The sequence below is a fragment of the Abrus precatorius genome, unplaced genomic scaffold (genome assembly GCF_003935025.1).
Source record: "Abrus precatorius isolate BTA unplaced genomic scaffold, Abrus_2018 Scaffold9, whole genome shotgun sequence".
Lineage (NCBI taxonomy): Eukaryota > Viridiplantae > Streptophyta > Magnoliopsida > Fabales > Fabaceae > Abrus > Abrus precatorius.
In genome coordinates, this window is record NW_020874439.1 from 24,066,352 (window position 1) to 24,090,922 (window position 24,571).

Here is a 24,571-nt window from a genome sequence, read left to right on the forward strand (position 1 = left end):
AGAATTTTCGATTAAACTAGATAAATAAACCGATTGAAGAAGCACATTGTTAGTTTGTCCGTAAGAAAATTGAAGTTATAGCTTCCTCAAACGAGTTTAGCTTTGGTGGATAGTTAGTTTAAAGTTTTTATATTGTAAATTAAGTATAATACATTATAGATATAATTTTTATATTAATTACTAAAAAATTAAAATTTTTATTCATAAATTATTTACAATTAAATAATAGTATAATTTTTTATATTTAATAAATTAAAATTAAAATTTATTTAGATTAACGTTAAATTTATCTAAATATAAATTAATTTTAATGTTATAAATTATAATATTTATATTAAAATATAATTAATTTAACATAATTTTGTTGACTTTTTACCGTAGACTTAATAAAAGTAGGTTCGAAACGTGGCAATGTTGTGTCGTGTCGTATTTGACAGGCTTGTCTCTGACATTTGCTTGACGTTGTCTGTGTCTGTATCGATTCTGGAATCTCTGGATCAGGGGCTTGCAAAGTGGAAAGTGGAAACGAAACCCTTGTTTACTCCTCTCTCTTCTCTTCTACTCTACCAACTACCATAGAAGCACTTCTCAAAATCAAAATCACCCATTTATATATGCTATGGTATGCAATTCTTTATTCTTCACAACAATATGCCATCACTCCCTGTATCTCCTTTCTTCTTCCTCCTGTTTGGGAGGGAACTCTTGTACCCTCCTATTCTCACCATTCTCATAACTCAATTTGATCCCACATACCCAAAAGGATCTCTCTTTCTTTTTGGTATGTCACTTTCCCCTATTCCATTCTTCCTTCTCCTGTCTCTGATTTTTTTTTCTTTGCTTATTTTAAGTTTTCACTGCTGTTTTTCTTTTTGCCTTTCTTTAGAAAAAAAATATTTGCTCATTGTTTTTCATTTGCCATTTTGAGATGCTAGGCAAATATTTGTGGGATTTTTTTTATATGGCTGATGTGTGTGTGTGTTGACATTCCTCTGTTGCGCATTTGATAATTATAGAGTGAATTTTTTTATTTAATTTTATTTTACAAGCTGCTCTTTTGCATGCTTTTTTTTTTTTTTTGGGCCTAACCTTCCCTCATTCCTGTTTTATTCCATTAGTTTAGCTATGGTTTTTGATATTTAGCTAATTCAGAGCTGTGAAACAAACTGGAAAATTGTTTGTGTGTGTGTGTGTGTTTGTGGCATTGCCCTTGCTTATGAAAAGAGTTCCAATTTAAGCACTTGAGGACCATTTGGCATTTAGGGAGGTTATTGGGTTGTTTCTGAAGCATGTCTTAATGGAATTTTACCTTTTTTTTATGAAGTATATTTTAGTCAAGAAGAAGTTATCTTAGAAGCCTGTTACGATAAGTAAAAACTAGTACTTATCCATGTGTATTTGTGTGGCAATCATGCAGCCACCTAAGATTCGCTTTGAGATTTTGTGTGAACCTTCAGGTGTTATTGACAAGGCCGTGAGTCAATCATGTCAGAAGGTGTAGAAATTGATGAGCATGTGGACTTTGATGAGGAAAATTACATGGAAGAATTGGATGATGACGGTGAAGAATGTATCGATGATGATGGAGAGGATGAAAGTAGCGATGAAAATGTTGAAGGACACAGATATGAGGACTCGGTAGTAGTGGCTGATGGAAGAGATCAATTGTCTGAAGCAGATAGAAGTGACATTGCCACTGAGTCTGTAGAAGATGGACAAAAACCATTTTTCATGGATGAAGAAGAGAAGCAGAAACATAATGAGCTTCTTGCCCTTCCTCCTCACGGTTCAGAAATCTTTATTGGTGGACTTCCTCGGGATGCATGTGAAGATGATTTGAGGGAATTGTGTGAGCCAATAGGTGATATTTTTGAGGTTAGAACTGTTATGTATTGCATTGTGATATTGAAGACTTTGTCTTTGGCAGGGGGGAGAGAAAAATTTAAATCATATGAAAGTTGATTTATTTTTTCACTCTTCAGGTGCGGTTGATGAAAGATAGGGACACTGGAGAAGGTAAGGGTTATGCTTTTGTGGCTTTCAAAACAAAGAAGATGGCACAAAAGGCCATTGAAGAGTTTCACAATAAGGAATTCAAGGTATTCACAGTGACTCTGATTATATCAGAGAGTAATTTTCCACTGTTGATCCTCTGCTAATGAATAGTTTTAATTAATGTTAAGTTTTTCTTGGTGTCAGAATAAAATTTTAAGGTGTTCCCTATCTGAGTCAAAACAAAGGTTGTTCATTGGTAATGTTCCAAAAAATTGGACCGATGATGAGTTTCGGAAAGTCATTGAGGGTGTTGGTCCTGGAGTTGAAATCATTGAGCTCATAAAGGTGCACTCCTGAACTAACTTTGCTACTATGTTATAACTTGTGCTAAAACGTTGTAAGACCTGCCTTTTATGTGAACATTCTGTTGTTTATTACTACAGGACCCCCAAAATCCAAGTAGGAATCGTGGCTTTGCATTTGTATTGTATTACAATAATGCATGTGCTGATTATTCACGGCAAAAAATGTTAAATGTGAGTTTTAAGCTGGATGGTAATACCCCAACTGTTACATGGGCAGAACCAAAGAATTCATCTGATCATTCTGCTTCTTCACAGGTAATTTTCTTAACAATGGTGGAAAGATGTTTGGTGGTTTTAAATTGATATCACCTAGTGGCTTTAAGGTAGTGTTTGGTGCATGGATAGAACACGGTGGAATAAAGTAGAATAGAATGAGACTGGACATTATTGCTGAATACTGTGTTTGGCATCTATAAATATAAATAGGATTGCATGTCCTATTTTGTGCTCGGTGCTTATTAAACAAAACAAAACATTGTTTTCACTTACATACATACCTATCAATGTTTGGTTGAATATTAAAAATGGAATCGAATAAGATCCTTTTGTTAATTTTTATATTGTCAATTTATGGTAATTATAATATACAAATTTAATGAATTATTAATTTTTTTATTTCTTAAAAAATTAATAAATATTTAATAAAATAACTTTTCCATGGAGAACTGTCTATTCAAAAGAGATGTTCACAAAAAGTTGATTATTATATAAGTAGTCATATTTGACAATTGACCAACTTTAGAAACCGTGAAACTTTAGAAACAAATTGTAACAATCATCAAGAAATGCAATTGACAAAAAAATTGGAGTATGCTAACAAATTTTGAGACTAATTGACAACTGTCGAATGAAACGCAAATGACCATCGGTAGGGAAAACAAATTAAAAAGAAGGTGAAGCCCACTGAAACATCAGAAAACTGTTCACAATTGAGAGACTGCTTTGTATACAGTGGAGAAAGAGGGAGGTGGCTTATGACCCTCGGAAAGAGAGATATGAAATCAGAATGGTTTTTTTGCCATTAAAAAATTAATAGTTTTGGTCTATCCCTTATGGTTCCACCTTTTTTAGTGGAACCGAAATGACTTCTTTGTTAATTTTTGTCTTGTTCTATTCTATTTTAAAATACACCAAACATAGAATTGAACCCATATGTTGTGTCCTTTCTTGTTCTCACGTGTTTACCAAACACTACCTTAGTGTGATTGAATGCTTATAATTGGTGATCCATGCTTCTCCTTCCTTCCTCCTTTTTCTCCCTTATTCATTATTGGAGTATTTTTCCTTTGTCATCTCCATAGTCTATATTTTCTCCCCATTATCTTCTAGCAATAGAATTAAACACTGAAACATCTACAAAATAAACAAAGCAGCTATCCACAGTCCCCATGGCTGACAATGAATCAATCAGAATTCAGAACTACATATATGGACCATATATTTAAGTCTATTTCTCTCTGTTTATATGAACAGAATCCTGATTCAACCACAACAAGTGATGGACTAGTTATAAAGCTGCATTGTAAATATCAATGATGCATTTGTTTTGCTTTTAAAGCTGTATACACTGCATTCAGCCATGGTTAATTAGTGTTGCCACTAATTTTAATTGATATTTTGCATACTAAGTATTTTTTGGGCATATTCTCAGGTTAAAGCTCTTTATGTGAAAAACATACCTGAGAATACTAGTACTGAACAACTGAAGGAACTATTTTGTCATCACGGAGAAGTGACAAAAGTGGTCATGCCACCTAGCAAATCAGGAGGGAAGCGTGATTTTGGTTTCATTCATTATACCGAGAGGTCAAGTGCATTAAAGGCTATAAAAGACACAGAGAAATATGAAATTGATGGTACTTCTTCAACACCACATAGAGCTAAAAATGGCTTTTTTCCCTGGAAGTCTGTCTTCTGTTTTTCTTTCTATGCGTTTAAGAGAAATTCTTGTAGAAGTGTAACTAGGGGGTGAAACCAACTTATCAATTAATAATTTTGTGTAGGATCATAATTAAACCCTTATCTCAAACATGTTTATCTTTGAAGTTTGAACATTCATCATGTTTACTCAAATATCTGTAATGGATTTGAACTCTAGGCCAAGCGCTTGAGGTTGTTCTTGCCAAGCCTCAAACTGAGAAAAGATCTGATGGAGGTTATGCCTTCAATCCCGGACTTCATCCAAACCATATTCCACATCCTGGTTATGGTGGTGGCATTCGCGGAAATCTTTACAACTCTTTAGGGGCTGGATATGGTGTTGCTACTGGTTTTCAACAGGTATTTAGTGATTTACAACAGATAAGATTTGTTTGCTGCTGTGCTTAATTTATTAGACTTGATTGGTTCTTCATTCAAACAAGTTTAGACTTTGCATCTCATGGATTCTCATCTCTGTATGAACAGCCAGTGATATATGGTAGGGGTCCAATGCCATCAGGAATGCAGATGGTTCCAATGGTATTACGTGATGGTCAAATTGGCTATGTCCTGTAAGTTGTTACGAGGCACCCACATCATTTCATTTTTTTTGTTGTTGTATATAGTATGATAAATACTTATATTTGTATTGAGGACATTCTGCAGTCAACAGCCTGGTGTACCGATGTCAGCTTCTCAACCGCACAGAAATGATCGGAGCAACGGTCCAAGTGGTCGGCCAGGAGGAGGAGGAGGAGGTAGTGGCAATCGCAATAGAAGGTACCGACCCTATTAGTTGCACAAATTAGCTACATGTGACTTTTCCAATATCAACTTACTGTTTTATTCATGAGAAGGAAGAGTTTGAGGACCATAGACATGTAATTTGTTTGCTAGATACATTGAAACATAATCTAATCCTCTCCTTCCCTGTCCAAGACTAGTGAGAAATAGAAGATAAATTAATAATAGAAGATAAAGATAGTTTCAGCAGGATCCTGAATTCTCCATCAATTCAGTTTGTAATGCTTCTTGACTTTTTTTTTTTTTAGTTTACAACAGTGGTAATGTTGATTTGATTTCACTGTTTTGTTATGCATTTTGAGAGCTTTTGATGTAGCAGTGCTACTATACTAGTGCCACCTAATTGCACTTGAAAAATTATTGCTATACTTTTGCCAATGGGGCAACTTGTGACTATCATTATAAAAGACAAATGTTTGTCTATGTCGACACTCAACTAAGTAATGAATTTAAATAATTAGTATGATTAGTAATAAATAATAAAAATAAAACATTGAATAAAATATAAAGCGTTGATTAATAAATTAGTCATGTAAATGCTATAGTGCTATGATTATTTATAAGATAATGTTTTATGTTATTTATACTATAGCAATATGATTATGTCAAAAAAATTTCCTTATTTCTATGTTTCTGAAATAAAAAATCAGTTTAATTTGCTCCTCCTTATTTTCATGTATTAGCCATCTTCATAACATCACCATCTTCATCTTGAATCAATAATCAATTTCACTTTTTTTTTTTTCGTATTCACCAAACCATGCAACAGTAAGTCATCTTGCAATATATATATATAAAGAATAAATGTCCCAAGATTTAACCTAAATTAATGGTTAAGATAATTTTATCAGTAGTCATCTAATTCAAAATTAATAGAACGTATTACAGCAATACTCTTAGTTTTACAATTATTTATGGGTATGAATAATAATCCTTTTTTTTTCACAAAACTAATGAAGTACTAATCTTTTTAAGACTTTACCCATATAATAATTTGTGTGATAGAAGATTATACAAAAATGACATTTTGATTATTTCAATTAAAAATGATTAAGCTAAATTTAATTTATATTTTTTAAAATATTGAAGACAAAAGGGAATCTGCGTGAAAATACTTTTTTATTTATCAATTTCTGTTTTAAGTAGTTAAGACAAATATAAGAGGACATGTATTTTTTTCTTAGCTTAGATATATTCATAATCCTTATAAACATGAATTTAGCTTTTTAGTTTGCCCTCACAAATTTCTAAATGTTTAGAAAATTTTTAGGAAATAAAAAAAATTATAAAAAATTTTAAAATATGTTTTATAAAAAAATTAAAATAATTGTTTACAACATTTTTTTTCTTAAAAATTTATAGATTTTAAAATATATATAATTTTTAAAAATATTTTTTATTAAAAAAATGTCCATATAACATTTTATAAAAATATAAAAATTATATTTTTAAATAGTTATTTTTTAATAAAATATTAAAAGTATAATTTATGAGTAAGAATATAATAAAAAAAATATTTTATTTTTATGATACTTAATACAGTACCTCCTATAACTCAACATAAAAAGATACTATTCTTAATTAATAAACATATCGAAAGTAAAATAAAATAAAATAATCATATATATATATATATATATATATATATATATATATTTATATTTTTTGGTTCATTAAACCATCCATAAATGTTTAGATATTTGTTCAAGTAATAACTAGAATTATTTTCCTTTCTCTTTTTAGGTATAAGTCAATATCTTTCTAACAAATAATTCTCATAATTAGTAAAAAAATATGTGAAGCACTTTTGGATTCTTGATGTCGTAATTTTTTTTTATTTTCGTTTAATTTTTATAAAAACTTGAAGGATATAGCAATATTCTATAAGAATTTTTTGGATTCTCATTTAATGACTTGCTTTTTTTAATATTAAATTCTTAAGAGTAAGAATAATTTTATTCCTAATATATCGCCATAATATTTCTTTAGTTTATAAGTAATTAAATGTTTTATAATGTTTCACATTTTAAACGATATTAATCGTAAGAAAAACCGATCTGTTTAAGTGGATCTTTATCTCCTTATTCCATACAATGTTTTGTTTTTCAGTATAGTATTTTCAATTTACTTCAAGATGGATAAAATCATAATATGCAACAAAATAAATTTTAAATTTTTAACACTTTCATTTTTTATTTTCTTATCAACTCAAATTTAAATACCTTGTTTAAAATAAAACAGTTCTAATTAAAGTTAGCTAATAGCAGTAAACGTGAATTCATGTTTTCTCAAATGTGAATCCAAACATTTAGTTCATATAATAAATTGATAATTTGGTTATTTGAAAATGGAGAAGTGAGAAAAAAAGAATCATTGGGAAATATCAATTTTTACATTTCAAATGATATTTGTTTATTTTGGCGGATATTTTCCATATATCCGTATCCGAAATTATGGAATTAATCATTGCTGTGACGAACTACTTAGTATAAATAGAGCCTTATTTCACTTTATACTAGCATATAATTAATATTCGACAAATTCTAAAGGTCAAGTATATTCGTATCCAGCCTGTAGTTTTTGGAGATGGCTAAGATTTCTTTAAGTTTTAAGAAATTATATTACTTTAGTTATTTCAAATATATATTCCGAGTCTATTTACTGATTTGATTTTGATTATAAGAAAAACAGATTGTTCTCATCTTTATTTGGGCAACTATCATTTTTTCATAGTTATTTGGAGCCATTGAATCAAGTTCATGAAATATTTTGAGTAACGATTTTGTAGAATCAAAGTTTTTTCCCTGTCAACTTTAAACCAGAGTCCCAACTAACATATGCTCCAGCTTTAGCTAAGCATAATGCCTTCCACGAACCAAAATAAGTGGCATTGCTATACACCTGCAGCATAATAAACTTATTAATTACTCAGAAAAACCAGTAAATGAACCTGATAAGTCTCTAACTATAGCTTAACTTCAATGCCATAAAAACACAGAGCACGGGGAGGATTAGATAATGAAAGTTTTTGGGTGTATTAGCAACATATATAAAGCAAAGTATCGTAAGTGTAAATAGCCAACTTTGTTTAGATAAACGGGTCACTTGAGTTTAAAGTTCACTCTCTTCATACAATTTCGCCTCAAAAATTTTTAAGTCCACATCAAAAAATAAATGAAAGATTTAAAATTGAGGTAAGTCAAATAAAAAATCAGAAAGAGTTGAACAAAATTGACATGTGTCATTTATTTTTAAAAAAAATCAACTCAGATAATTAAAAAAAAACTTGTGACAAAGGTTCAAACTTAAAATACAAGCTCAATTTTGAAAAAAGTTAAAATGAAAGTCACAGCTGAACCACACTTAAATTCTAATAAGGAATACCTTAATTCTTCACTATTTTCCTTCCGAATGCCACACTATGTCTTGCAAACCCGATGAAAAGTTTTTGTAGAACTGCATCAGTCAACAAATAAGGTTAGCATAAATCAACAACAGAACTGAGATATTGACAATTTTGCATGATATCATTGTTCCCTCAAAATGGAAGAAGCATAGTAAGAGACCAAAATGAGCCCCCAAAATGAATAGACTTCTGTTCTTTTTCCCCAAAAAACCAAAGTCAGCATTAAAATATGTTGACATGCCTTGTGAAACTCCAGTGTGTCACCCCCAGTCTTTCGCAGTTCCACCATGTGCAAGGAGGGAGCCACTTCAAAAACCTGTAACCATAGCCAAACAAGCCCAAGAAATCAATGAAACTATTTCAATTCTTTTCACTATTTCAATTGTCAAAAAATTGAACTTTTTTGGCCTCCAATTTACATCCACAAGAAGTAAATTATGTGCTATATTTTATTAGTAGTCAAGCTTCTACAATTCGGCTAAATCCTTGCTTCAAAACAATACCTTTTTTGGTACATAAAATTGATTAAATAATTATTGTGAAAATTTGTCATCTGTTCGGACAAAACTTTTGTTAATGTCACAAGTTTTTAAATTTGATTCTCCTAAAAGGAGACGTATAAAGTAAAAGAGTGAATATTTATTTTAATTTATTAGTTAATTACATGTAATAAATATTTAAACTCAAATCAATAGTAGATATATGCTTGCCCTCTTAAAGCTACTTAGGCACACACAAAAAGTTTACCTCTGTAGCCACTGAAAGGTGACCCTTCCTTCCGCTCTTATCACCTTGCAACTTCATCTACAGAACTTAAATGTAGATAAGTTCGAGCACTCTAACATTAGAAGTGTAAAGTGTTTTCTTCTTCTTTGCAAAAGATTGTTTACACAAAAAATAGCTCTAGGCAAATGTGTGTAATTATTGTGCACAGATATAGTATTACCTTATAATTTCTTTTGTGAACATTAAAGCCTAGAGGCTTGGCTGTTTCCTCAATTTTTGACATAATTTCATTCGCAGGGCGCTGTGACGTAAAATGTGTTTCTCGCTTTACAATTCCCTATGGTATCATTATCAATATTTTGTTAGCAAATTACCCAGAAAATCAATCGAATTCAGATCAGGCTCCTAATTAAACATAGAACAATCAAAAATTGATTCACGAACCAAATAGTTCACAATTTTCAATTTGACTTGTAATATGAATAAAACATTTATAATGCATAACATTTTTAACATTATGAAAGAATAAACTAATCTTTACTTACTGTCTGCTTCTCGAATAAACTGTCAAGATTGAAGCTTTGTGACCTAGAAATGAGCTCAAAGGCATTCATCGACACTGGTTTCTCTTTTCTCTCTGTCACCAGATTTTCCTACATATCAAAGAGGACAAATAAATTTCACATGGAAAACAACTTCTGAAACTTTCTTGTATTTCTATCTAGATTTGGATCTTTTCATGTTGTTAAGTAATATGATTTGCTTATGTTAAAGAACAAAAGACACAATTTTATCAAATTTAATTAGTAGGTCCTATAATTTGATCAAAATTATGTCTTCCTCTATCTAACATTAGTCCTATCATGTTACTTAAAAAGAGAAACACATTTATTTCATTTTTCAATGGAGAGGATTCAAATTCTTTCTAAAATATACAATTAGTAAATATTTTAAGCAGAATAAATAAGTAAAAATTTCACCTGTGACTCGGTTATTTGTGAAACGAAATGTGTGGTTACTAGAAAGAAAAATGATAGAAATTAGAAATATTGTGAAAAATACAGCACCTTAGAATCATTGAAAGCAGCAGCAACATCATCTACATTGACACCCTCTTCCTCTGTAAAAGATGCTGGTTTGTATCCTTTTTTGAACCATTCATCTTCTAAGAGCTCAGGAATTTTTATCCTCTGCCAAAAAAAGCCAATATTAAATTTTAATATAGAAAAGTATATGCTAACAGTAAGATATTGAAGGGTAATTACAGTATTATTATTATTATCACGACAAACAGAATCAGAATGGCACAAGTAGGGAGGGAAATAATACATTTAAAAGTAAGAAAGCTTTGGACTCAGAACTCACAGTTAAAGGATTCGGATCAAGAATGCGCTTCAATAGTTTCTTTGCCTCAGGAGAAAACCAAGATGGACATGTGAATTCAGCCCTCCCAATCTGAAACATATGTTCAGATTTTGGCATAAGCAACATTTTTTCATTCTTCTCATGGATTATATTATGAAACTACTTACTTTTTTGTACAGTGCTAGTTGATTTGGCTCATCAAAGGGCAAGAACCCAGCCATAAGTACAAAGAGAATGACTCCACAAGACCAAATATCAGATGTAGAACCAACATAACCTCTATCATTAAGCACCTGACACAAATGGCACACCACATAACTTTTAGCGCATTTTGAGGCACAAATTTAGTATTACACATCTGAGTCACTATGACACAAAGCAGGTACCTCAGGAGCAACATAGTTTGGTGTTCCACAAGCAGTTCGCAGGAGTTCATCTTCCTGCAATAAATAATTAAGAATTTAAACAAGGTCCTCAGCTTTGGCAAATGAAAAAAACCCCATAAACTATAGATAGCTGAAATGGAACTCAAAAGACAAATTCATTAGATGAAAGAGTCTTATATATATAATCTTACCTGTTGTGCATACGTACTCAATCCAAAATCTGAAACTTTAAGAATACCATTTGAGTCCAGAAGAAGATTCTCTGGCTGCAAAGTACATTGAATATTGAATATGAGTCTGATCCTTAATTTAACTCAAAAAGGGGGAGGGGGGGGGGAGTTGATGTCTGCTCACACTTGTCAATCTATAAAGTAAATTACAGTGGAGAAAAGAAGAATATTGTAATTGATAGACCTTCAAATCTCGGTGATACACGCCTCTACTATGGCAGTAATCAACTGCATTGATTAGTTGTTGGAAATAACTTCTTGCTTCATCCTCTTTAAGTCTCCCATTTGTAGCCTATAAATCAAATCAAGAAGCAATGGGGTAACTCAGATTTACTCATTTAGATGCAACATCAGAGCAAAACATCAATGTTATTGTCATTGTAAAACACAACTTTTAATTATTCCAAAACCTCCTACATACATCAAGAGAAAAAAATGCAAATGAAGGAAAATAGAAGGAAGAAATATATAAAACATGAAATAAATTAAGCACTTACTATTTTGTCAAATAATTCTCCTCCATTAACCAACTCTAGGACAATGTAAATCTTTGTTTTGCTTGCCATCACCTATGCGTAAACAGAGAACAGTTAATGACCTTGAATAAATACATACATATATACAATCTGTAAGGTGAGTTAAACTCACTTGTTCTTACTTTTAAATTTCTTGTAATGCATTACTTTTATAATTTTCTCCTTTTACTTATTTTCTTCGTCTCTTTTTAGCGTGGGTGTTTTTAGTCAAGATTCACTTTCTTATAACATCAGTAAATCTCGAAAATAATAACACGTTACTGTCAAAGAAAGAGACTTTTATTTTGTCATTGGAAGAGAGGACCATGGACGTCAGAAAATTGAAGCCAATAAATTAGAAATAACGCTTGGGAAAATCATATGTAGAAAAGTGAAAATTATATAATTAAATTAGCATTGAACTCACACCATGGTACCGATCAGGTTGGTTAACCTTTTCTTTCCTTACGCAGGCAAAAATATGCTACATTATCACGTGCTCCACCATATCTGATCCTTGAGTTTCATTGGGTTGTTTTAGCTTTTAAAAGACACGTGAAACAAAGATCCCTCAAAAACTTTGTCATATGAAGGATCTTATTTTAATTTTTTTATTAGAAAAAAGCTATAACAATCTCTTCTAATCGAATCTGAAATTAATTATAACATTAGCAAATATAACTTGTAAGAACTAAGTTTAACTTCTAGCTGGCATGTTCAAAGAAAATTCAGAAAACTGAGCGGTACCTCATAAATTTTGACAACGTTTGGATGATTGATCATCTTCATCGCTGAAATCTCTTTCTTCAGCTGCCATTTCAAACGCCAAAAAAAATCAATATTTTTCACTACGCACAACAACCACAAACTACAAAAGCTGAGTTATAAGTAATTACTCATCAACACTAAACCTATACAAATGAAAACAAAGACAAAACAAATTGAACTTTTTTTTCAATAAGAATAAAATCAACACATAACGTGCCTGTTCCACCATCTTGTGGCGAAGCACGTGATTACGATCGAGGATTTTTATGGCAACATGGTTACCATTCTCAACGTTCTTGGCGAACTTGACCTTAGCAAAGCTTCCCTCGCCAATGGTTTTTCCCAGCTCGTATTTTCCCACACGTGTACGAGGTCTCACTGGCTTCGCGCTCATAATTCTTCGATCGGTTCCTTTGTTTACCACTATTAACGTAAGACAAAACAAAGTTTCCAAAGCTGCGGTCTTTCGAAACGGGCTTAACTTAATTAATTCTCTCTTTGACACTGTTCTCTTACGGGCTTCAAATTGTGTGTGAATGTATAAGATTTGATGATGATGATGAAAGTGGTAGATCAAAAGAGATGAATGGATAGAGAGAAATGTTGAGTGCGTGTTGGAAGCGTGTGGGAATTGTGGTCCCTCACTTGTAATGCTTCATAGGAAGACAAAAATACAAAAAATGCCAAACAAACCATGTGTTCTCTCACTTTAGTGGCTTTGCATGCGAATCTCCCTGTGGATTCTTGCTTTTCTTATATTTTAATCTTACCATAACTAGGTCCTTGCATATGGTATAAATTAAAATTACCGTGTTTTACTGATATATATATATATATATATATATATATATATATATATAAAAGAAATCTTAATTAATACTATGATAACCTCACTAGACCATATTCTTTGACTTTGGTTTTAATTGTCTACCTTAGAAAAACAGATTTGATTCTAATCTAGTTATAATCATGTTTATTTCGGTTTTCTTTTTAATATTAAATTCATGCTCAATGTGCATAACTTATGCCAAAAATGAATTATTGTGTCAGAAACTTTTGTTTTTTGACTTCCTAACTTATATGCATGGTGCATTGAATTGAAAATTTGATTTAGTCATTTAATTATGTTATACTTACATATATAATTAAATATTTAAAAACTGTACTACTAATAATTCAAAGAATTTTGGAAACAACTTGTTAACGAGTAAAAATGAAGTCAATAATTAATTAATTTTTAATGTGATAAATTAAACTTTTTTGCTTTGCATTTTTATTTTGATTTATTACTGCCGCGTTAAAAATAAATAAATCCTTGCTGATGATTAAAAAATTATAGGCGTCTAAAAATTTAATCCAAAGATCTTATCATATGATATGATAAATTATGCACATATTTTTTTCTTATTAATCTTTGAAATGCCCCATTTATTTAACACATCTAGTAAGAGAAAAATAAATGCAAATTTAAATATTATTTTATCAAGTAAATTTTAACGAAAAAATATATTCAAGACAACTTGTATTAATTTAAATTACTATATCATTTTATATTTTTCAAAATAGTCAAGTGAGATAATATAAATAATTATTAAAGATAACTTAAAAAAGTAATTAATACTTAATTACTTTCTATAATTATTTTTGAAAAGTGATTATCTATCGACCATTCTTACAAATTAAGATTTTAATAAACTTTAATAATATATAAATGACAAAGCATTTTTCAACTCATAACAGTATTATGAATTTTATTTTATTTTTTTTGTATTTTCTAACCTCTTTTACAGTTGTAGATATATATTTTTCACATTTTTCTTTTAATATTGAAATTTCATATTACTTTTATCTCTTTTTTTATTTATCTGTATTAGTTCTTTTGAATGTAGACTATTTAATTAATATAACATACAAACTTGAATTTCAACAAAATAAAAAATTAATTTTAGTTTGTGATAAAAAAAATTTACAAAGAACAAATTTAAAATTTAAGATATACAAATTTGAGTTTAAATATAATAATAAATTAATTTTACATAAATTATAGAAAAAGAACTTTCAAATTTTAGATTTGTGTTAATTAAAAATTTTACTTTCCAATTATATTTACTTTAAATAATACTACTTATCAAAATAGTTTAAATCCCTCTTCAAAATAATGGAAAACCTGTTTCTAATGTCCTTTTTATTGTAGGAAATTTTAACTTTTCTTTTACATCTATTACTATTAAAGTCTCAATTATAAGTAAATATTTATATAAAAAATAATAATTGCAATAACAGATGCATTATTCAGTTATATGATTAGATTTGTGAACATAATAAACTTAATTCAAAAAGTTGGTTGAAAGGTATCAAATAATAAAGTATAAGTTAAATAAATTTAGTCTTGTACTTTATTATTATTTTTTATATATAAAAATTATAATTTAATCCTTATACAAATAAATATTTTTAAATTAATTTTTTAATTAAAAATATTTTAGCAATGTTAGATAAAAAAGGACTAAAACATAAAAAAGAAACACTTATACAGAGAGTAAAATATAAATGTAAACTACAAATACTTATTAATAAAACAGGTGTCAGTTATAAAAAAAATTTATGAACTTGTTTAGAAAAATAAACAAGATACTGAATACAAATTTCACAAAATTTAAAGAAAATAAAAATATTTTTAAAATTTTTTTATAATTAGTATAGTTTCACGTATTAAATATAATAAATTTTTTCTTTTCTATAAAGATTTTTTTCAGATATTCTATAAAAATTGATAAAAATAAAAATTATAATAAAAAATTTTAACATTAATATTTTATTTATTTATTTAAAAATACAGTTAAAAAATAAAAAATATTAATTTTAGATCTTAAAATTATATTTAAAAAACTAATTATAATAAAATTTATTGAACTGAAAATTATTTATTTACATTTTTATAATTTTAATATAATGCATGCATTTTTTTTATTAAAAAATTATTATTTTTAAATGTTTGAATTCAATTCTATGTATTAAGATTAACAAAATTTTATAAAATAGAGTAAATTTTTTATTAATAAAAAATTAAGTATATTTTGAATATAAGAATAACAAATTAGCTCCAAGAACTTAAATCAATATTTTTTATTTTTTATTTTTATATGTTATCTTACGTTCAAATAAATGAGTAGAGTATTCGTATTAATATTTTCATTATAATTTTTATTGTATATCAACTTTTTAGAATATTTAAAAAATTACTAATTTTAGGATGTAAAGTTATACTTGATTTAAATTTATTTGAAGATATAATTTTTTTGTCTTTTAAAATTTTATATTTTTTTATTTGATACTTTTATATATATTTTTTCTAAACAAGTCCACTAATTTTTTTTCTTTGAATACATATTTATCCCTATATTTGATATTTATTTAAAAATTAGTAAGTTTATAATTTATATTTACATTTTAATTTTTATATAAATAAATTTTTACATTTAAATCCTCCTTGTGGAACATTGTCAATATATTTTTAATAATAAAAAATTATTTACTCATAAAAAAATTTAAATAATTTTTTTATTGGATGAATCAAATTAAAAAAGTACGTCAAATATATTAACTTTATAATTTAACTTAATTAAATATAAAATAATTATATTAATAAAAGTTGATCTAAATATTAAGTAGTTCAGTATTATTTAAGTAAAATTTTAAATTTAAATTTTATTATATATAAAAATAATTTTAATAATAAAATTACTCACCACATTTAAGTTATATAAATATATATATATATATATATATATATATATATATATATATAAAGTAATCATATACTCACTCACTTGTGATAGTAGGTCTTTTCTGCAATCATTATCTTGTTCAAAAATGCTTTTGCAATATTTATATTAGAAAACACATCATTATTGTTTTTGTGACGTTCGAAACTTGGCAGAATTGCTTTCATGCATAAATTAAAGCTGCAGTTTATTTGTTCTTTCGTTTTTGGCATATTATTATTAGTTACTTTTTTTCCATCGGTGCTCTACCTTTGAATCCGCAAGCATGCACAATATTTTTCTAACTCTTTTATATGTCGGTTGTTTAGGTTGAAACAAGAAGATTCATACAAAATTATTTTTATTATTTGATTCTAAACATGATATACACTCTTAATATTTAAATATATAACTGTATAATATAACATATTATATTAGTATATATTATTTTTATGATAATTTTAATAATATATACTATTAATATGTTAAATATAATGTATTATTTATTAGTGTAAACCTTTAAAGTTTATTTTGATAAAAAAAATATATCTTAATATTTAACAATTTTTATTTATTGGTAAATAATAATTTTTTAGTGATACTTAATCATATATATCGCCTCTTCAACCAATCTTTTACAATTTATATGTTACGTACAGTATTGTGATAGATCAACGAATCTGAGTCCATGGAGTTAAACAAAAATAAAACAAAGTAAAAATTAAGAATAACTATTGTAATGTAAAAGTTAAATGTATTGTTATTTAAATAACATAATATATATATATATATATAATCAAATAAAAAATAAATTAAGAAGTAAAAAAGTTCAAGATAATTATTATAATTTAAACTTAATAAGCTTAAGATTTTAAGTTTATCCAACTTAAATAAGAATACTTAGAGTCTTAAATTCAAAATTACAAGAATATAAGAAAAAAAGGTAAAAAATTACAATACTTAATATTTTTATTTTCAAAGTTGAAGGTATTTAGCTATTTTTACATATGAATAGGTCCAGCACTTATTACATATTGCTTGAAAAATTATTCTTGCTTTTTTTTTTAATAAAATAGGATATGGCATCTTCAGTTCTTATGAAAGACTTAATTTATAATAATTGAATCATTCCAAAATTTTGATACATTTATTAATAAATTTAAAGATGAAATGAAAATATGGTCCTCGTAAATTCTTGCACGATAACGTTTAAATTCAACTAAACTTGGAATATATGTATTATGAAGAGGTAACACATTTGATTGTATAGATAAAATAATACATGTGAGATGATTAAAGATAAGATTTGAATCTGTATAAGAATATACCCCAAATGTGCAAATCCACACGTTTTTAGTTAGGACGGGTCTCTGAATAATAATTAATAAAGTCCAAAAATAGGGACTATTATTGGCTTATTTAACTTAATTTTTGGGTCCATTATTATTGGGTATGGATGAACATGAACAGCACAGCAGTGACAAAGGAAAGAACATAGTCCACATATCTAGCGCACCAGATATTTCTATCGATCATGGTCCCACCCTTGTTGTCGTCCTTCGTTGTACCATTGTACCACTGTTAATTGAAATTTGAACATGTCAACGGAAAGGCAATTGGTAAAAGAAGGGACCGATCCTAGCCATTAAAGACCAAAAGACGAGGGACCAACAATAGACTGTGGTCGGAAAATGAATGAATGGTAGTTTAAGGTGCAGCTAAGAACACAATTACGAAAATTTGTTAATTACCGCACATTTGGATATGCGTTAAAATGAATCAAATGAGGGTTTAAAGGAGTATCAAATTTAATTATTTTATCCATTATTAATGGATATTTATATATTTACACCTAAATTTAGTAGCCATCTGCTTTAATTGAATAAAATATTTTAATGTGTTCTTCTTTACAAACTATTAAACAAAATGTTATTTTGATTTATACAAATAATATAATAAAACATTTATTAATTAAAATTACAACATCTAACTCAATTCAGAAACTATTTAAAGAAAAAGAGACTCTAATTCTAAAATACAATAATTATTTAATTACATAACCGTAGGTGTGTTTGTATAGTGCGATAGTAGGTAGTTATACATGAGTCCAGTTGTTGGATTCCAGTTTCTGAATCATTTACCATCTTACATTGGGGGCATAATTTAGGCCCCTATCTTTTTGTCTAGGCCTTTGGGCTCATAAGTGGGCTGAAATTTTGGATAATGATTAGATTGCCCTTTGAAGTTTGATCACAGGCCATGACCAAACACAAAAAGTTTGACCTCAGACTACCTTGACAAAAAAAATAAAGATCACAAGCTACCCTCTTTTATTTTGACAATTTCATTGGTATTTTTATTATTTAGAACCCTCGGAGGAGAGGGGGAAAAAAAACTTTCTTTTAGGAAAGAGGAGAAAAATAATTTGACCAAACCCGAGATTTGAAAAAAAAGACCACAAGGGGAGGGGTGCTCGAGAGATAGAAAACCCTATTTAATCAACTTCAATCTAAACAGTTATGTATACCCTTAGAAATGCTTTCTTTGCAACTGAAATGGTATTGAATAAAAGTAGCAATCAATCTTAGCCACGGCACATAGGAGCTGATCAAGCATGGAATGAGGATTAATTCAGTAGTTTGTTATAAAACAATTAGTGGTAATAAGATTAATAAGTAGCATGCTCACAATTAAACCTTAAATACAATATTTGATAGCAACACTCAGAAAACTATGCAAACATTGGCTATACGCCTATATCATGTCGTGTGATGGCTAACCAACACACGTGTGCATCAAAATAGTAGTCATGACAATGGCCTTTTTAGCACATTTGCGTTCTTTCCTCAACTCTATCCATTATCAGAATCTTAATCTTAAAGGGTGGACGTGAATTGAAAGAAGATATCCATTATCTTAATTATCATCTCTTTCTTAGTTCCCTGGGGGCATAGAAAAGCTTGTGATAGAGACTGAGTAGCATCATCTAACAAAGAGTTTGCTGCAAGTCTTTTAACTCGTTAAGGGAAGCCCTCTTTTGTATCATTTCAAGGTATTAATAAAAATCAGTCAATAACTGTGTTCAAGTGGGGGCTGGCACTATTCCGATGCGATTATTCTCCTCAGCAAGGGAGTTCAGAGGGTTGGTGGAGTTCCTGCAAAAAAAAGAAAAAAAAGAACTCTGATACTCAAGTCAAAAGAGGGTTTAAGACAAGCTTTTGTGTAAAACAAAAATTATGTAATGTATTTGAGGCCTGAAATTTTTCTTCCCTTATATAGGTATTTGTGTTACCCTTGATCGATCAGTGAGGGGAGCAAGGGCTGAGGCTACATAACAGTGAATTGCAAGCTTTTAAGCGTGTAAGCAATATGATATGCAAGTATTTTGTTAGGTTTAAACACTACTTTTGCAAACCTAAGTTGTATTTAGATTTTTCTAGTTTTACTTGAGAGAGAAGTTATTAAATTACAAACACGAGAGTTTAATAATAATGTGAACAAATTTAAATAACAACTATTATAATTTTATTTTTTTTTTTACCATTTTTTTGTTTTTATATCTTTTTTTTACTGCATGATCAATGATATTTTTTATTTTACATTTTTTTTATCTGTCTCTTTCTTCCGACGTCTTTATATTAAATTTTTAAAAAATTAAAATAAGTGAAAATACTAATTCACAATTTATTAAGTCAACTGTCGTTGAATTGAGATTCAATCAGTTATAATAAAGTATTTTTTTACTATTATATCGTATATTAAATAATAAAATAATATAAAATTAAAAAATAAGGTGGTTGATTTTTTGAAATGAACACTTATAAGACAAAAGTTATAATAAATATTTAAATAATAACAGTTGATGTATAAATATTATGTTTAAATCTTTATTTATTTTAAAAATATATTTATAAATTAATCGGATAATCAATTTTTACGTTAATTTTTTTAATTTTATGATATTTTGAACGATTTTTTCTTTTCAGTATTGATATAAATTAACTGAACTTATTATCTCAGTGATTCTTGATCCAACCCGTTGAACTTACTCTTCTATATTGAGTGTTAAAATAAATATTTTCTTTAAAGAAAAGGTAAATCACGTTTCAGGGGGTGGGAATCAAGAACGTCACGATTGAAACATCTACGCGGATGAAAGCGAAATTAACATGAATTACGTGATACACGGCCTATCAATGTTGTTTTGATATAAGAAATGTGCAATTGGTTCATTTTCTATAAGCCTTATCAGTAAAATCAATTAGCTATGCGTTATTGAACTTATATTAAGACTATCATATATTAACCAAAACAATGTTAAATGATAAAATTAATTTTACTAATATGGTTTTATTTTATAAAAAAAATTGAAACGTTATAGATTAATATTAAAAATATAAATTATTATATCTATAGTATATATAAATTAATTACTAAAAAATAAAATTAATATTTTTGTTCTCCTTCTCTTTCTCTTGTTCTTTTTCTTATGCTCTCCCACTACTACTGTACTCTTCCTCCTTTATCATTTCAAATTGTTACATTGTTTTGAGAATTCTTTATCGATCAACATTCAACAATCATGCTTCTTTGTGCTAGTGAGAATGTCAACAAAAATTGACAATATAAATTTTTTAATTTTATATTTTCACAATTTTTTAAAAAATATTATATTTTTTCTATATTATTTCTAAAAATCATATATAAAAAAATAATCCCGAAATATGTATGTATGCTTTTTTTATATAACAAAGTTACAACATATACTAACAAAGGTAAATTCAACAAGCCTGCTAGCATATGTATATTAGTGTTTTGCAATAGTGTTGGTGATGTGACTGACAAGGGGGTCCAAAAACCTGTTTCCTTCTCTTAATAATGTTTTATAAGTAAGTTCCAAAGCCAATGGCATTTCGTTGCAACTGAGGAACTAATTAAGAAAGACGCAGACACAGGCAGAATGGAGATGGCGTTGTGGCGTGACACAATCACACAGCCTTTTTAGTGCTCTCTCTAGATTCTTCTTTTGGGCTGCTATACTCCTACACAGGATACATATAATTCCCTTAAAGATTTTTTGAGAAATGACAAGGAAAGGAATTTTTTCATTTTAAATAATTTAATTCAAAATTAATATTTATTAAAGTAAAATATATAAATTGATATGTTAGTATAAATTTAATATATTACCTATACAATTATTATAATTAATATATACTTCTTTTAATTTAAAATTAAAAAATTTCTCAAAAATCCTCTCCAAAACATACTTTTAAAGTCTTATCAACTGACTAATATCAAACCTCTTTGAATTGCTTTTTCAATGGGTGGGTAGGGGATAGTTAGTGTTCTCCTCAACGAAAAGTTATTATCATTAATTAAAATTTGTTATAATATAATTTTAAAACAATAGTTATAAAAAAATAATTTTAATCACATAATAATTTATAATTAAATAATAATGTAAATAATATTTATGCCGTCAATACATTTTAATTACATGTTTATTAATTAATACAAAGGAAATTGAAAAGTTGAAAAGTTTAAGTAATCAATAACTTAAAGCATTGGTTTAGATCATTAATATTATTTACTAAAACATTTTAAATTATCCACCAAAAATATCTTTTTAGTTTAAATTAAAAAATCCATATCTTTTTAGAATTTCTTAGTTGTCACAAAAATAAAATAAAATCATGACCTTATTATTTATATATTTAAAAGTGTTTGGCACTATCCATGCTATTTCAGAGCGCATAAATAAATCCAATTCTTTATAAATTATAAAGATATATTTATTCTCCATTAATATTTATATATAAAAAAAAACATCTATGAAGTTCTCAAACACCTATCAGTTGTTCCATTTAGTTTACAACTCCACGACCATCTGAATCAATAAATTAACTAGTTTGGGGATCTTGGGAAAAAAATGATATAAATGAAGAGGAATCAAACTAAATGAAATCATATGACAATCAATACTTTTTTTTTCTATGCCCAAGAACAAAATTAAATTCCCTCTTTAAGTATTATTTAAAAAAAATTACATTGCTACATGATGTGAGCATGGAATTAGACATACAAAATTATAATCGGTTGAAACCGTGTGAAGTAGAAGCAACTGAATATGATTTTACATTAGATGATGAGAGGGGTGGAAATTTCATTCTAGAAAAAGAAAAACTTCTTAAATAAAATTAATATTTTTGGGTCCAAATTGAAACAGTGAGCCACCTCTGCTCACGGCCTCTACCACTGCACTATCCCAACAAACGAAACAGTTGTCCAAATGGGAAAAACAATAGTATAAGCTATAATTAAATATTGACCCAAAAAATTAGCATTAAATATCAATTCCTTTCTACCCCAGTTAACTCCACCTCATGAATAAGTGTCAAAACATGAGACGTATGCAATTTATCCCTAATTTTTATAGTCTTTGATAATCAACGACAACTTTGATCAAAAGCACAAGTAACCCTTCTCCCTGAATAAGTATGGCTCAATAAAAACTTACTTGTATAGCTTGTACATACAAAATTCTAAAATCATAGCCTTCTTGCTTCCCTAGCTACCCTTTGCTCATGCTCCTCATCACTCCCTATTTTTCTCTCCTCATCATATCATATCCACCACCTCCTTTATCATAATCTACACTCTTGCTTCTTCCATAGCACTTGCATGCAAGGTTTTTCATTTTATTTTTAATTTTTATATTCAATATGGGGGACTATTTTTCTGATACCCTTTTTCAATTTCAGGGTCAGCCTCTTATTTTGGGGGTTGCAATTTGATGGGACCAACTAAAGAATTGGAAAATGGAGGATACAAGGAAAAACAAGGTATTACAAAGCCGTATATGATCATTTTCATGTTGTCGTTGTTGATAAGCATAACAGGAGGCATTTTGCTTGGTTGGTGGCTACGCCAATATCATCCAACAAATAGGCAACTTTGGATGGTGCCCTTTGGCCTCATTCTTTTCTTCACTCCAGTTATTGTTTGGTTCTCCCTCATCATTTCTGACCTGTGTATTTCCAAGACTGAGGAAGAGGATGATGCTTTTAAGATCAATCAACGCATTCACCCAATAGATGACTCTCTTTGCTACCCAAAGACATGATCTTTGGAATACAAGCTGTTTTCGTGAGTTGAAACTTCCATGTTTTCTGATTTTGATTTGTTCAATATTGGAAAGAGTTCAAAACTAGAAAAACCACAACTAGCATTTTGCTCAGTGTATGTTTGAAAATACTTCAAATATGAATCTAACATAGAAGCTACAGTTAGTAGCGTTGAAATAAACATAGATGCATGTAGAGATATTCCAACGCGAATCCAGACACCCTATTAAGCTTTTCAAAATGCTTGTTGGTGGATGCTTTTTACTTCCTAGTGCAGGCTTCAATTATTTTTTCCTTTGTACGTTTTTAGTTCAGGTTTGCAATTATAAATCAAATTGATCATAAAGTCCCTTAGGATAAGTGAAGGGCAGATCCATCCTTGTTTTGAGTGTTCATTCACTCTTTTCAATTTTTGTTTATAATCCACAAAATATTAATTATACATGTCATAACATGACATAATGAGCTGATATACGTGGAACTAAATTTCCCAGTACTTATGTGAAACATCTTTTGTTATTTTAAAAAATTGGTAAAAGGAAAAATCTATGTGAATCTAGGTTGTATGTGATGTGGACGCAGCACAAGAAAGCAGGGTAAGGCAAGTCAGAGTTGTTGCCTTCCCCAGATTATATAATCCAATTGGAATTGACTAAATACATTTTCTAAGTCTCCACTTGAAGCTAAAGTAGCTTTCAATATAAACTGCTATTTATTTCCAAGGGAGGATGCTGCTTTCCAATACAAGGACCCATTTTATTGTATTCTCATGGAGTTAATAAAATTAAATATCAAATGAAATTTCAAAATTGTCATTTTAAAAAACGGTGGATCATGGTTAATGGCTCCCCCCATGGCACCTTTTTTCGCTAATAACACCCAAGTCAGGTTTTGCATGATTACATCGATAAATGTTTCAAAGTCATCCCATTTTCTAAGACAAGAAATGATTGAGCATATTGCAGTGGCAAAGCAGTCATGGCCGCTAGAAGAGAATTCGGAGCATCATTTTTAATATTTTTTTAACACTTTTTTAATGACTGAAATTTATTAAAAATTAAAAATTAAATAATTTTTTAACGTTTTTCATGCCCACTGACACTAATCTTTTTTAGCTGTATTGAAATTGATTAAGCAGGGTCAATGGCATATCAACTTGGCTGTGAAAGTAGGCGCAGCCGACAAGAAATTGGAAACAAA

General features: G+C 28.6%; 2 protein-coding genes across 9 annotated transcripts; one reads left to right on the top strand and one right to left on the bottom strand.

Moving 5' to 3' along the window:
* Nucleotides 1-416: 416 nt before the first annotated feature.
* Nucleotides 417-6,312, top strand: LOC113849823 (heterogeneous nuclear ribonucleoprotein Q-like). Of its 4 annotated transcripts, none has more exons than XM_027480011.1 (9): nt 417-622; nt 1,458-1,875; nt 1,983-2,099; nt 2,200-2,340; nt 2,439-2,615; nt 4,012-4,216; nt 4,459-4,640; nt 4,767-4,852; nt 4,947-6,312. In XM_027480011.1, exons 2-9 carry the CDS (start codon nt 1,486-1,488, stop codon nt 5,074-5,076), a joined length of 1,428 nt encoding a protein of 475 aa, XP_027335812.1. In that variant the 5' UTR covers nt 417-622; nt 1,458-1,485; the 3' UTR covers nt 5,077-6,312. The 4 variants fall into 4 exon arrangements, with proteins under 4 accessions (XP_027335812.1, XP_027335813.1, XP_027335814.1 ...); XM_027480012.1 differs by having other exon boundaries at nt 433-622; nt 1,418-1,875; XM_027480013.1 differs by lacking the exon at nt 417-622 and adding an exon at nt 630-781 and having other exon boundaries at nt 1,418-1,875.
* An 888-nt stretch (nt 6,313-7,200) lies between these two features.
* LOC113849771 (CBL-interacting serine/threonine-protein kinase 9) lies at nt 7,201-13,105 on the bottom strand. Of its 5 annotated transcripts, none has more exons than XM_027479924.1 (15): nt 12,698-13,105; nt 12,460-12,522; nt 11,695-11,766; nt 11,382-11,489; nt 11,159-11,233; nt 10,968-11,021; nt 10,749-10,874; nt 10,582-10,671; nt 10,284-10,406; nt 9,762-9,869; nt 9,437-9,553; nt 9,238-9,294; nt 8,732-8,806; nt 8,469-8,540; nt 7,460-7,985 (listed from the first exon to the last, which is right to left on the bottom strand). In XM_027479924.1, the coding sequence occupies exons 1-14, from the start codon at nt 12,872-12,874 to the stop codon at nt 8,481-8,483; spliced, it is 1,305 nt and encodes a 434-aa protein (XP_027335725.1). In that variant the 5' UTR covers nt 12,875-13,105; the 3' UTR covers nt 7,460-7,985; nt 8,469-8,480. The 5 variants fall into 5 exon arrangements, with proteins under 5 accessions (XP_027335726.1, XP_027335725.1, XP_027335728.1 ...); XM_027479927.1 differs by having other exon boundaries at nt 7,533-7,985; nt 12,763-13,105; XM_027479923.1 differs by having other exon boundaries at nt 7,760-7,985; nt 8,651-8,806.
* Between the last annotated feature and the right edge of the window lie 11,466 nt (nt 13,106-24,571).